The 14222-nt window shown below is 33.9% G+C and overlaps 2 protein-coding genes across 2 annotated transcripts; one reads left to right on the top strand and one right to left on the bottom strand.

The window, feature by feature from the left end:
- Positions 1-3911: 3911 nt before the first annotated feature.
- Positions 3912-8642, bottom strand: LOC147071375 (uncharacterized). The gene is made up of 2 exons (XM_085948575.1): positions 8634-8642; positions 3912-4694 (listed from the first exon to the last, which is right to left on the bottom strand). The coding sequence occupies exons 1-2, from the start codon at positions 8640-8642 to the stop codon at positions 3912-3914; spliced, it is 792 nt and encodes a 263-aa protein (XP_085804701.1).
- Positions 8643-10853: 2211 nt separating this feature from the next.
- On the top strand, positions 10854-12859 carry LOC147071374 (uncharacterized). The gene is made up of 2 exons (XM_085948185.1): positions 10854-10914; positions 11628-12859. The coding sequence occupies exons 1-2, from the start codon at positions 10903-10905 to the stop codon at positions 12477-12479; spliced, it is 864 nt and encodes a 287-aa protein (XP_085804311.1). The 5' UTR covers positions 10854-10902; the 3' UTR covers positions 12480-12859.
- Positions 12860-14222: the final 1363 nt, after the last annotated feature.

The following is a 14222-nucleotide window of genomic DNA, read 5'->3' as shown; positions in this document are numbered from 1 at the left end:
ACTCTTTAAGTTGGTCGAATTTGTCTGAATTTAGGGCATTGTAAAATTTGGAGATTTCTTCACGACGATGCAATTCTCTTAAATCAGTTTCACACTGCAGATTAATAATCTCAAGTTGTAGCTCTGTCGGTACACTATCAATATCTATTGAAATCGATGTTCAACGTAGAAAATCGTGGTTACATAGTGTGAGACGAGACGCAAGGAATACGTACTGAGATAATACATTTACGAAACAACAAATTCTTCAAATTATGATCTATTATCAATATTTTTTTAAAAAACACACTTTCACAAGTACAATTATCGATGGCGGGCCGCGAAAAAATACCCTGACCTAAAGGGACAAAGCCCACCAAACGCAGCGGATTGGAGCTCTCACTAGGTAGTAGGCCCGTGAAACGTGAATGCAACCGAAATGACACTCATTCCACCCGCGCATTACCCTTCACCTATGTAATAAGGAGCGCGAAAAGTACAAAATAATTATTATTATCAGCACCTCTCATAACAAACAGTGACGTCCCGTGGGGGTAGGCAGATTGACCGTCGCTTGGGGGCGGTAGTTACTCGAAGAGCGGCAAATCGAGGAGAATCATTAGGTATATTTAGAAATAGCTACCAAAACTTAGTAATAACGGAAATATCGTTCCATTAAAAAAAAATCGGCTCACTGGTTGGAAACAAAATGTATTAATTAACATACATGGTTTAACAGCAATGTAGTTTTTGTCGGGTTCGAGATGTATAGCTTACTTCCGTTGTACTTGAATGTCTATCTTTGATGACCAGCAAGTACACGTGCAGATTTGTGAACTATAGGCAGCACATACATTTATCTACGTATCTTAAAATTTATACAAATATCTTTGTCAGTCACTCTTGAGTTTTGGAAGTTGTCAGATGTATTTGAAACCGTTGACTCGCAATATTGCCTTATTTAAGCAAAAATGGTAAGTATTTAAATTAGATTTAGTAGTAAGTATATATTTTGTTAGTAATGCATCCATACAACACATTTCTTAGATATTTTAGTCATGAAAGGATGATAAAAAAATACTCTATAAAAATGGGGCGGCATTCTGGCGCTACCTAGGGGCGGCATTTTGTCTGGGACGTCACTGATAACAAAGCAATAAAAATATTATTTTATTTCTTAGCGGCTTGTAATTCATATTCACGATGACATAATTCTACTAGCAATATATCGCACACCAAGCAACTAAACAATGCCTTTATTGTTATTAAAAGAATGCCAAGGCGCCCGTCTATCGACAACGCGTCCAGAAGCGGAGAAATAAAAAAAGCGTGCGCCCCTTATGCTTGCCGCATTCAATGGGCGTTGACATATTTGAATAAATAGTATTTACGTTAATTCATCCTGCTGAGAAGCCAAACAACGCGTGCGCCTCCACCTATGTGCTTTGAATTATGGGGCAGGTGAGCGCAGCGCTTCGTCAAAACCAGTGTACTCTGCCGTATTTGATCACGTTGTATTTTCGATAATTCACCCCGCCACTTGTAAAATTTTGCGCGAGCGCCCCACTCGCTGGTTAAGTGGGTTTCACGCCAAAGACTTACGTGGGCGACCATTTAAAAATCTTAGCTCGTGAAACGCGCCAAAATAAAATGAATCTAGATATTAACTCATTAGTGGCACATGTGTCCATATGGACACATCAATTTTGTTGATGGTGTGACATGAATTTTTATTTGTTTTAAAAATTGTTTATTTACATTTTTTATGTATCTGTAATATAACAGAGAATGAATAGTGAAAATAAAAGTTTCATAACGTTTTTAAGTTTTGAGATAATAGCCGTGTCCATATGGACACGCGTGACACTTATGTTATACTTAATTTTTTTTGTGGATTGTATGGTTTATTAGTAGAATTAAAGTATTATAGTTTTAAATACACATTACACACAAACTAATATTGCATTTTCTTCACTGCGTTCTGATTTCAGATGTTTCTTTTTCTTTCAAAAAATCAGTCACAGCGTCGATTTTTTTTATTTTTTTGAATAAAATAATTTAGCCCATTAAATCGTATATCTGCTAGAACCATTGATTTTGATGTACATAGTTTTGAATATCCATCCTATCAAGATCCATCAGCGTTCTTATTTTCCACATTTTTCCCGAAAAATTGATATTTTATGCAGCTAGGTGTAATTGCGTGTAGAATCTCCAGTTGCAGTATAAAATATCAGATTTGTCTATCTATGTTCTTGCATTCCTAGATTTCACTTGTGTATCTGCTTTTAATTGTTTATGATTTAAATTATCGATTGTTCCACCACCATCCTCATCTGTTAAAACCGCAGGATCTGGTCGGTGGTGAGATAAATATTAATATTATATTCGTCGACATTATCATCATCACTAGCTTCATAAAGTGCATTCAATGCATTATTTACCATCATTTCTCTTTCTTCAATCTTAGACATATCCCAGAAACTAAATAATTTGACAAAATGATAATAATAAATTTTATAAAAAATATAGTGATAATGATAACACTGTTAACAAATCATAATTTAAATTTGTAGTGTTAAGTGGCACGCGTGTCCATATGGACACGCATTAATTCATTATGCAATAACACCACATAAACAAAAATAATTCCATTTCGTAATTACATATCATGAAAGTGAACACCTTTATAATGTATTCAATGACAGAAATATTATTCTTTGAAACAATATAATCAGAAAACCACGGTTACCTTTAACATAAGTCCATCATTTTTTGATTATAAAATGAATGGCCACTTTGACACTTGATATTAATTTTATTATGTCAGCTAGATCATTCAAATGACGAACAATTGAAGCAGTGTACTTATTTCAACTGACTAACGTTTATAAACCAAATTATTATTTTAAAATAACAATTAGGCAAAGTAAACTGTACTACAATAATTGCGTATCCATATGGACACGGGTGACACTAACGTGAGCAATTGGGTCTGGCACTAAAGAGTTAATAATTAGAATATAAGTGATCCTTGTTAGATAATAATTAATTAAGAAAGTAACTCACTGACTAAATATGCACGATGTATAACATAAGTTCTTCTTTTTGTATATAAAAAAACAGTGAAAATATAAAGCCCCGTGCACCAAAAAAACTACTATTTTATTTAATTATTTTTGTGAATCCCGGGTTCTAATACATCTTTAGCTAGCTACAGAACCCCGGATATCTCAGTACCTTCCTACCTACCTACTTTTTATTTGGATATGTTATTGCTTGATTTTTTTTAAATCTGTAGATTAATAATTCCTTGTAAACGGCACATTTGCGGTAGGTACAAATAAACTTTTCAAAAGCAACCTTGGTTTTCCCACAGACTAATTTTCTCTTTGACAAGAAAAAATAGTTCTTTAGTTTAACGAATTATTAACCATTCAACATGAAAGTGTAAAGTAAAACACTTAATTATTCAGGCTTGCATAATGTTGACATGTCATGGGCTTTTTATATTATATGAGTGTGGCCATGTTTGGGAAAAGGCGAGATTGACTTGTGGCTAATTTATATAGAAGAAGGTTTCCTTCAACATCTATGGTGTATCTATGTACCTACGAAACAAATAATATATCTGGATGGCTGTTGAAATAATAGTGTTCTTTATTTGTATATTTATAAACATGTTATGTATTTCACAGAGTTGCGATGCGTGATGCGATTAACTAACTACAATCCAATGAAATTATCAGAATGAAAAAAAGGAGACAACGTATCTACTTTTGTGCAAAAAAATCTTACAACAATGAAAACAATACTTGTGGCATTCATTTATTGTTGCAGTAGGTAGTAAAAAATGCAGATAATGAAGACTTATTTTATTTAAACGTTTCGTCATAAGTAGGTATATTGTATATATTTTAAGCAAGATAGAATTAGTGATGATAGCTGTTGGAATATGAGTCGTGACCAGAATATCCACCGCTGGAGGCTCCATGAGATGATAATGCTTGCGACGAATAATCAGCCGACCCTCCGTGACCAAAGCCCTGTCCAGCTCCTCCGCCTAATCCACCGAATCCTTGCCCAGCACCACCGCCAGCACCACCGCCAGCTCCTCCTCCGAATCCTTCACCAGCGTTTCCACCGGCATTGATATAAACAGGAACTCTCCTTTCCACGATGTAAGGCTGGGCAACCTGTACTGGGTATGGCCTGTCAACTGGCACTGGGTAGGGCCTTGGCACACGTACTTCCACCCTCCTAATGACTGGCACCTGGTATGGTACCCTCACTGGATAAGGGACTGGTCTATCGACGTTATAATGTACCGGTCTATCCACGGTGACTGGGTATGGCCTGGTTACTTGAACTGCGACTGGTCTGTCAACGGGGACGCGGACGGGTACTGGAACTTGTCTTTCTACAGGGACTGGGTAAGGCTGGGGAACTTGGACTGTATTGGTGATTACTTGGGGTGCTTGGGCACCTCCACCTCCACCGCCGCCTCCCAGACCGCCACCAGCGCCTAGACCTCCTCCGATTCCGCCACCAGCCCCGCCTCCGAAATCACCGCCTGCGCCGCCTCCGAAACCGTGACTTCCGGTATCAATGCTGTTGCCTCCTCCATAGCCAAGATCATGTAGACCACGTTTTTCATGCTTCTTGTCTATGGACGCACAGGCCAAGGCCATACACCCAAGAAGGGTTGCAAGAGTCTGTAAATAAAATCAAGAGTATAGGTATAGTTAGGAAATGTGTTCGTCGCATGGGGATTTACCTATGATTTATCTATGATAGCGATAATCCCTAAATAAGGGCGGCAAATAAACGAATGCATACAAATATTACTAGCCAACTGAGTATTCAGCGTGATTATGTAGATTTTGTGGTAATATATTTTTTCGGCTGTGACACTGGTAGTAGGTATCTGTTTGTTTTGACAATTTGCAGATAATATAAATGTCCAAATTTTAAACATATTTTTACATATACTAGGTACGTAATAATTTTTTAGCAAAGTTTGAGCTTAAAATAGCATGGGGTGGCAAGTCTGATTTTGCCCAGAGACTTCACTGCCTGTAAGTTTGTATTCATTAATGATTCAAGACCGTCCAACCTCTTTGGGTCGTATAGTACGGACATAAAATTAATGTCTAAATAAAACACGGTTTTTGTCGGTTTACACTTTACAGGAAGTTAGCAGCAAACAAATTTTGAAAATAGGTGATATACTGGATTATTTGTTAGCTTAGATTAGGTTTGGTTTTCATTCTTGAATTCACGAATTTTGTCAAAATTAGCCATGAAAATTGAATTAATGTTCTCTCAGAGGGTATAAGAATGTTTTTCGATAATAATCGATTTTTCAAACCCAACATATGATACCAACCACTCTAAATTTTAATAAAATTGGAGACCGTATAGAATACGGTTATCTCTTTCCGATAATAAAGCTCACCGCGAACTGTGCCACAGTGAAATGTTTTTCGCACAATTTACATGTAACTAATAAAATAACCACTGAACAGATCAAAATATAGGCACATATTTTAATCTGTATTTCTTGTTATATTATGGTATACCCGCAATAAATGATTATATAACCAAACACGCAATCAATTAACTTGGTTAATAAATAAAGTTATACTGATACAAAGACTATATTATATAAAAACGGAAAAATTACTTCGGCATTGACGTTGTTCAGTTAGAAAAATAATATACAATTAATCCAGTTACAGTTTCCCTTGAAAGGACGCTCACTATTCGTAGGAAATATTGCTTAAAATCTAAGGGTTTTAAGAAGTGTACCTGCTATACGATAATAAAAATATTATAATAGTGTAGGACCTAGGTAATTTTAACATTTAGTGCTGGTATTTTATCGGACATGTAGAATTTTGCAAGGGGGAGGAAATTCTGCTTACCGATCAATAATAATTATGAATAAAATAAGACATGAAACAGATACGTAAATACGTCGATCTGTAACTGAGAGCGGAATGCACAATCTAAGATTTCGATCCTAAGGATAAGTCGCCGAAAAGCATGACTTAACTATAGACAATCCTAAGTATAGAGTTAAGGAATCCTTAACCATAGACTACTTTTGTTATGAACACTCCCCCTTCTGTATTACCATTTACCACTGACAGCTGCTGTCAAAATAAATTCACATGTCTATAAAATAGTCCATACACTTAAATTCATTTAACAATGTATCTCAATATGGATATTGATAGTGTTAATTCGTTTGGCATGTACTTGCAGAATATTATTTTACTTTTATACGCCAGCCCGCAGAAATACAAAATGCCAGGTGAAGAATGACACTTGATGCTAGTATTACCATGTTAAAAAAATATCTTGCGGTGCCTGTGGAATCATGTATAATGACTTATAACGGAAACATAAGAGTATTATAATTAAATATTAATATATATTTATAGTTATTGCATTTATAAAATGCAGTTGTCATATTTTTGTCATCGTTTAACAATTATAAAATAATTTACCTAGACTATAGGAAAGAGAATTTTTAAATATGGTATTATTTTCAATAGAAATGATCTTAATTAAGGACAATGTTTCTGCATAGTGTTTTCTGCTAAGGAAATTTTAGTTATGAAAAATGTTTCTGCATTCCGCTCTGAATCGATTACGATGAACTAACTTGCATTTAAATCCACTAGAATTTAAATTAAAATTCCATCAAGTACCTTCAGTCGATTGTATTAAATATTAACTTGTATTTATTTGAGTTATTTTTTTTTTACTAAACGTCGATTGGTTTATTTTCTATCGTTGGAGCTTTGATGTCAGTCAGCTATTAGCTGTACTTTAAACTGCCACTGAATAAAATATATAATAATAAACATATCTGATAAGAAAGAACTATCTAACCTAGGCAGGTATTAAATATAATTTGTAATTTTAGTAGTTAGTGCTCACTGTTAATATATTTATAATTATAACATACCTACATAAGATCCAGTCTACGATTACAATAATTAGATTTTAATTTATGTAAGTAGCTACGTATCAAGAGTACATTAATAGTAAAAAACAATTATTTATATAGTGACTCAACATGACTATTGAGTGTAGATGATACTTATTAAAAATATACATTTATTGGACTTTACAGATATTCAATATAAGTGTTAAAGCCATAGCTATAAACCATGGTTTTTAAGGAGGGTACTTTATGACGGTTATGCCATAAAATCTATATAAAACAAAGCGTTCTCAAATATTTAATGCGCGTTACATTTAAGTGACAGATTTTAATGCCTATTATTATGATACATAACTATTGAAATTGTTGTTTTTAATTAATAGAACGCAATTTTTTTGTAGTACTTATTCCACTTTTAATCAATAGATTAGGACCGGTTTCGTCCGCCTCAGATGGACATTTTCAACATTTTGTCCCTCTGAGGTGGACGAAACCGGTCCTAATCTATTGATTAAAAGTGGAATAAGTACTACAAAAAATTGCGTTTTATTAAATAAAAACAACAATACAATGCAGTTCCACCATGAATTGACAGTTAACAAAATAAAAGAAACTATTGAAATTAATATATTATTTAACACATGTTTAAATTTATCCCATGTTTTTCCACACTTGAGATCCGTAGCCTGTTATACCACACCCTTTATGATAAGACAGTTTCTATTCATTTTGTGTTCACTGGCATCACCGTAAGGGGATATCTGCCTATCTAATAGGTACATTATTATAAATTTACACTGTTTAGATTGTTTAAAGTGTACCTATTCAGTGTTTTTCTACCTTTGCCAATTATTAATGAGACACTTGAAACTAATTAGGATTTTACGATACACCAAAATTATTAAATAATTAAAGAGTTTCGCTTGAAATAACTCATTTTTTTTTATTAGTTTTCGAGAAAACTGATCAGGAAACACTTGTGTAGATTAAAGAAAATTCAGTAAATATTTCAAAACGTGAATGTTGTAAATACAAGAAATGCTATAATGTTCCGTTCATAACACTATATTACATCATGCCACAAGGTGGGGTTTTAGGTCTAATAATAACGTAATGATTTATAATGAAGTGGTTAGGAGGGTATCATAAAACCAATAAAATATAAACTCGTATTTTTATAGAAAAAATAAATCAGAAATCGATAATTTTCAACGAAATTGTTTTTAATGAGTAGCGTCAAAAATGTATTGTGACAAAAATATGTTGGCGGCAACTAAAGATCTACCATCGTAAGTTGGCAGCCGGTCGAATTTGAAACTAAAATTGTTTATCGAGGATAAATTTGTTATAAATGCCATTTAATTTTACAACATGTTTCTCGAATTATGGATTGCATAATATTTGTACAGAAATCTACTACCAATAATAAATTATAAATTACTATTTTTTTGTTAGTTATGGTAAAATTCTCAATGTCATACTAGCGCCCTCGCTGAAACGCCAATTTATGATGGTAGATCTATAGTAAACACTACTTAAATATTGTTTCTATAATATATATTAATTGTGATAGTATTTCGCCTCATACAATACTGGGTTTATAGCTAACGTATAATTTCAAATGATATGTCAGTACAACAGCTGTACTTATATTTAAAAATGTAATTTAAGCGATTTTGTAGAAAATGGCATATACCATAGGCATTGTGTATATCTTGGGACAATCAGTATAAGTTCTAAATTCAAAATAATATATATTTAATGTAAATATTTAAGACCATTTATTCCATTCTAAATTCAATAGCTATTTAAATTAAGAGCGTAGGACGTATAAAACTTTATAAACACCGTTGAAGGTTGCAAGACACTGGTTGCAGAACAATTTGGAAGGGTTTAACATAAGTATAAAACACATATAATAATTAATGACTACTCACCAAAGATCTCATGATATATTGTTTGAAGAAGAAGTCACAAGTGCAACTAATATCTTGGAAATGTGTTTCCTAGTTTATATACTAAGCTATCTCTCAAGCGAATGCGTTTTCACGCTAAAATAAATATAGTCATTTTATTTTGATATTAAATGCACTCAGTTTTTAGTAATTTTATACGAAATTAAGTAATTTCAATAATTACGATTCGGAAAACGATAATATCTTAATGCACTGAATAACATTATAAAAAATTGGACACGGTTAAACCAGAAATTCCGCAAATTTTGTAAAATATTATCTTAATTTATTCTATTCAACAATTTCCAGTGGCGTCTGAAGGATAATAATATGAAGGGGATGGTAAAAATGGTGAGTGGTAATGGCACGTGTCATGAAGTCGTGGGTTTCGGGTTGTTTTTCAATGAGTATTTGGACTCAGAGTATGGCCCCAATAAGTTGAGCAAGTGGTTTTTATATTCGAGGTTGTGATGGAAAAATCTTATCTTGAGAATTCTCGAGAAAAAATCAGAAAAAGCCAATTTCAAATCTAGAGAAAACATGAATGAGATTCTTGAGAAATCGAGAAGTTATCACTAGGTTAAGGTGCCTATGAAAATTTGATTTTTCGGTAAAAGAAAGAGACACTTCTGATTCTCAGAATTTCTTAAATTTGCCGGTAAGAAAAATTGTTACCGGAAGAGAAAAACAAGGTCTTGACAGTATTATTGGTCTAACTTATCAACTTTAATTATTGTAAACGAAATTTGTTTAATCTTATCAATCAAATCAAATATAATGTTTTCACAATTTTCTTATAAATCAATACATTATCATTCTTGACAGTAGTTGTGTAATTTATCGTGTTTCAGCGCAATATTAGAAAATCAGCTTCATCATTTTTTGCACCACAATCCTCGGCGGGTCTGTTTCTTCCAGAAACTTTCTATATCCCGGAAGATGCAGTGGGGACGCTTTCCAATTGCTTTGAAGTGGTGCAGTCTAACCATCTCAGTTTAGTCCACTCAAGTATAGCTCGATTTTTTTAAATACACTTATTTTAATAACAGAATATGTAAGTACTTATATTATGACGAATTACGCATATTTTTCATCACGTACCCAGCGTTCCCTAATGCCGGGTACTCATTAGCCGTAACTGTGACCGTTGTGGATACAGTAACCAGTATGGACGCCTAGTTCGCGAGCTTAAGAACGTACTTCATTGTAACGGCAAATGATTGTCAACAGTAGGTGCAAAGAAATTTAGCACTCGTCGCCAATCGGAGAACGATAGTCGAGGTGTGCGCACGTCGATTTGTTTTGTCATGGCGTCGGATGAATATATTCTTAAATCATGTAAAGATGACTAAAAACTTTACGTATATACTTGAAAAAAAAAACATGTCAATGAATATACTATTATTATTAGTAATATAACGATAAACATAACATTACATGGACGCATGTTGAATTTTTATGACAAATTATATTTCGTTCGGCACGCGTCATTTGCACAATCCGCGCATCGCCTAGCCACGATCTTTTGAGACCATGCCTCAACTGAAGTATAACCTTAATAAATAATTATTTCGCATCTAATGTTGGTTACAGTATTTGGAACGGTTTCAGTTACGGGTCGCTAATGAGTATCCGGCTTTATATAGGTATGTATTTTCCTAGTGAACTCATAAACAAATACCCATGTCATTGATATGCAGATAGGTACATTTCAATTTTAAAGATTCACAATGAGTAATACAAAGCTCGATACTAGTATCCCCCTTTCGACGAAATTGTCGTACCAGCACTGCCTAATCGGACAGCTCTGTTCTGGTTGCGAATTTTCATAATGTATAATATTTTTTTAGTTTTTTTTTAAAGTTGTTCATATGGATCATCCCGATAAGGAGGAGGTTGAAATAGAAAGTGCTAGTGCAGCCTGAAGATCATATAAAACCACCAGCAAATCTGCAATCATTATCAGTCGCTTCAGGTAGCGACATCAGCCACACTTCAAACAACCAAAACATGGCGTTTAAGGTGAGTTTGAAATCCGATTCATAAACGATAATTGAAAATCGAACGTGCAGTCATAGTAATTAATAAAAATCATTCGACATATTTGAAGTTTTCGAAAATAAAGTTGTAATACTTATTTATAAAAATATGCAGAAAGAAATATTACGATTATTATTATAAATGAATCTCTATTCTTGTATATTAAAATATATTATTATTGTAGTGTAGTATATTGTCCGAAAATTAGGAAAATTTGCCGATACAATTGGGCGTATTCAGAAATGGCAAAAAAGCTTTCAAAGCTAATGAGTAATGACATTTTCGTTGATAAGCACTTTGCCGAAACGATAATTAATATATCTATATTATGAATTTTAAACATATTAAGTAGTATTTATTTGGGCTAGGTATAATATTTAACTCAAAAAGATAATGTTGCACTTAGATTAAATATTGATTTAAAAAAATGATAATTATTTATTATATTTTAATCTTTTATTAATTTTTTATAACAATTTGTAACCGTAAGACAGTGTACAATGTATTAGGTATAATGTAACTCAGAGTTAAGTTATTGAGTTAACTAGACCTGTTGTAAATTCAGGTTTTTGCATAATGTCTTTTGTATGACTCACAAAATGGATTAGACATGTAAATGATTATTGCATTACCTGTTACATTCTTTTTTATGTACCTATGTCATTTATACTAATTTCTAATATTTTTATTTCCAGATTGTGTTTGGAGTTATTGCCCTTGTGGTATTAGCTGGGGCCACTGAAAAGAAGGTGGAAAAACGTGGACTCGAAAGCGCTGAATACAGCGGACATGGTGCCGACTCTGCCGACCTTTCCGGGCATGGAGGCTTTGGATCAGGCTCAGACTATGGCGGCTCTGGAATTGGTGGTGGCGGTGGAGATGGCGGCGCTGGATTCGGTGGTGGTGCTGGATTCGGTGGCGGTGCTGGAATCGGTGGTGGGGGTGGCGGTGGCGGTGGAAACCAAGTCATCACTAATACCGTTCAAGTACCAGTACCACAGCCCTACCCCGTCACAGTCGACAGACAAGTTCCAGTTCCAGTCCAGGTTCCAGTCAATCGACCTTACACCGTAGAAGTACCAAGAGCTTACACTATCACCAGAGAACGCGCAGTGCCAGTTTACGTCAACAGACCAGTACCTTACACCGTCAGAGTTCCAGTTCGAGTACCAGTTGTGCAAAGAGTGGAAATTCCAGTCCCAAGGCCCTACCCAGTTCCAGTCGACAGGCCATACACCGTTAATGTGCCCCAAGCTATTGTCATTCAGAGACAAGTGCCAGTTATCATCAATCAGGGAGGTGGAGGCGGAGGCGGAGGAGGCAACGCTCTCGGAGGTGGCAATGCTTTTGGAGGCGGAGCTGGTGGATTTGACGGAGGATTCGGTGGACAAGGGGGCGGCTATGGTGGAGGCTACGGAGGACACGGAATCTCTTCCGGCTCATACTCATCAGGCGAATCAGATTATTCATCCCACGGATCGTCTTCTAGTGATTATTCTGGACACTCCGGTGCTGTCTCTTCTCAGAAGTTCACAATTCACCATTAATTTCGACCCCTCGTTCTAGCGAAAACCAAACGCAATCTATTCGTCACATCTGAAAAGATTGAAATATATCTCAAAGTTGCATGTTTTATTGAGAGCTCTGGGATTATTTTAATATTCTTCAATTGTTTTAAAGAAGTCTTCTCTGAATTACTACCATGTCCTAATCAATAAATTTCTTCTTCACCCTGTGCTACCTGTTGTCTGATCTAGTATGAAACGATTGGTTGCATGTTATGTTAAACATAATTAGATTTTGAGTTGCAGCAAGTGACATCTTCTGAGAGCTCATAATATTTTTTATCTTTCCATTTGTGTATTGAATTGATCTCATACTATTATTGCAATTAATAAAATGTTCTTCGATTGACTAACAAACCAAACGAATCTTATTATTTTAAATACATACAATCCCAAAAAAGTATCCATTATATCTAGATTCAGAACAGTAACCAGATTGAAACAAATGGCTATTGATTAATTGCCAAAAGTCTGCCTAGTGAAAATGATTATTTATCTTTTTTGTAGTTTCCATTACATTAATCTAATTCCATATTAGATGAACAGAAAATAATTTAATACACATAAAATATTGATGAATCACATAAGATATCGACCATGTCCGATCCTAATAGGATCATACTATGGGTCTCTACAAGTGGAAGTTTGTATTAACAGATTTTGTTTTTACGACAAATGTATGTCAGCCACTCGCTCAACCTATTAGGTCCATTCATACTCTGGACTCATACACAAATTGAAAAAACAATATGTCGTCTCTGTTCTGGCAGAACACACTAACTGGAGAATACTAGTTTTGAGTAATTTGACTTTGAAGTTGTTAAAATGTTTGAAATGGTCTATCATGTGAGTTTATTTAAAGTAATCGTAAAAAGTATGACTTTAAAATAAAGACTGTTTATTTATTGAAGGTTTCAAGACGGTAAAGTTTGAAATAAGGAACATTTTGGTATAACTAACTCAATATATCATTTTTTTGAATTAGTGTCTTCTGCCAGAATAGTGACGATGTGTAGTTGCCAGATTTTGAACTTTATTATTAATCAGGACCGGCTCCAATCGCTTAGAAAGATATTGTCATAATACCTATGTTTTTTTATCGTTAAAAAGTTTCTAACATTACTATTTTTCGTAAGCAGCATTCTAAAACAGTAGAAAATAAGATTTTTAACTTAGTTTTGGCAAGAGTGATCGTTGGAGGCTTTCGTTTTATTATTACATATTATTTTATTGGTATGTTTATCTTTAAAATCTAATTTAATGAGTGTTAGTATCTGTGAATTAAGAAATATTTTTAGTCAGAAAACGATTCAGATTTTTTGGTGTACAATCAACAATTTAAATTTATTATCACTACATTGTCTCTATCAGACATCGGCTGGTCAGTTCCATTCCCCAAAAAGACTCTTTATTTATGTAGATTGTAGATACAACTTTGTGGATATAAAAAATCACTAAAGGATAAAATAAATAATTTCAAGATAAAAAGAACTTATTATATTCAACGCTTTTAAATTTTCTGTTGAATCATATAAACTTCACTTCACTAGCTTAAACGATCAAAAAAAATGTACTTGATAGAAATAATACTGAAATGTCATATTGATTTCGATAGTAACGCACGTATATATTAATATTAATAATTTCGTTGCTAGGACCCACTTAGCAACCAATAATAGTTTTACTTTTTACGGATTTCTTCCGAAATAACTTTTCATACAAAAC

This window comes from Rhyacophila brunnea, unplaced genomic scaffold (assembly GCF_057557595.1).
Source record: "Rhyacophila brunnea isolate RB1 unplaced genomic scaffold, BYU_Rbru_1.0 scaffold_20, whole genome shotgun sequence".
In the NCBI taxonomy this organism is placed as follows: domain Eukaryota; kingdom Metazoa; phylum Arthropoda; class Insecta; order Trichoptera; family Rhyacophilidae; genus Rhyacophila; species Rhyacophila brunnea.
This window is presented reverse-complemented; position numbering and strand designations above follow the sequence as displayed.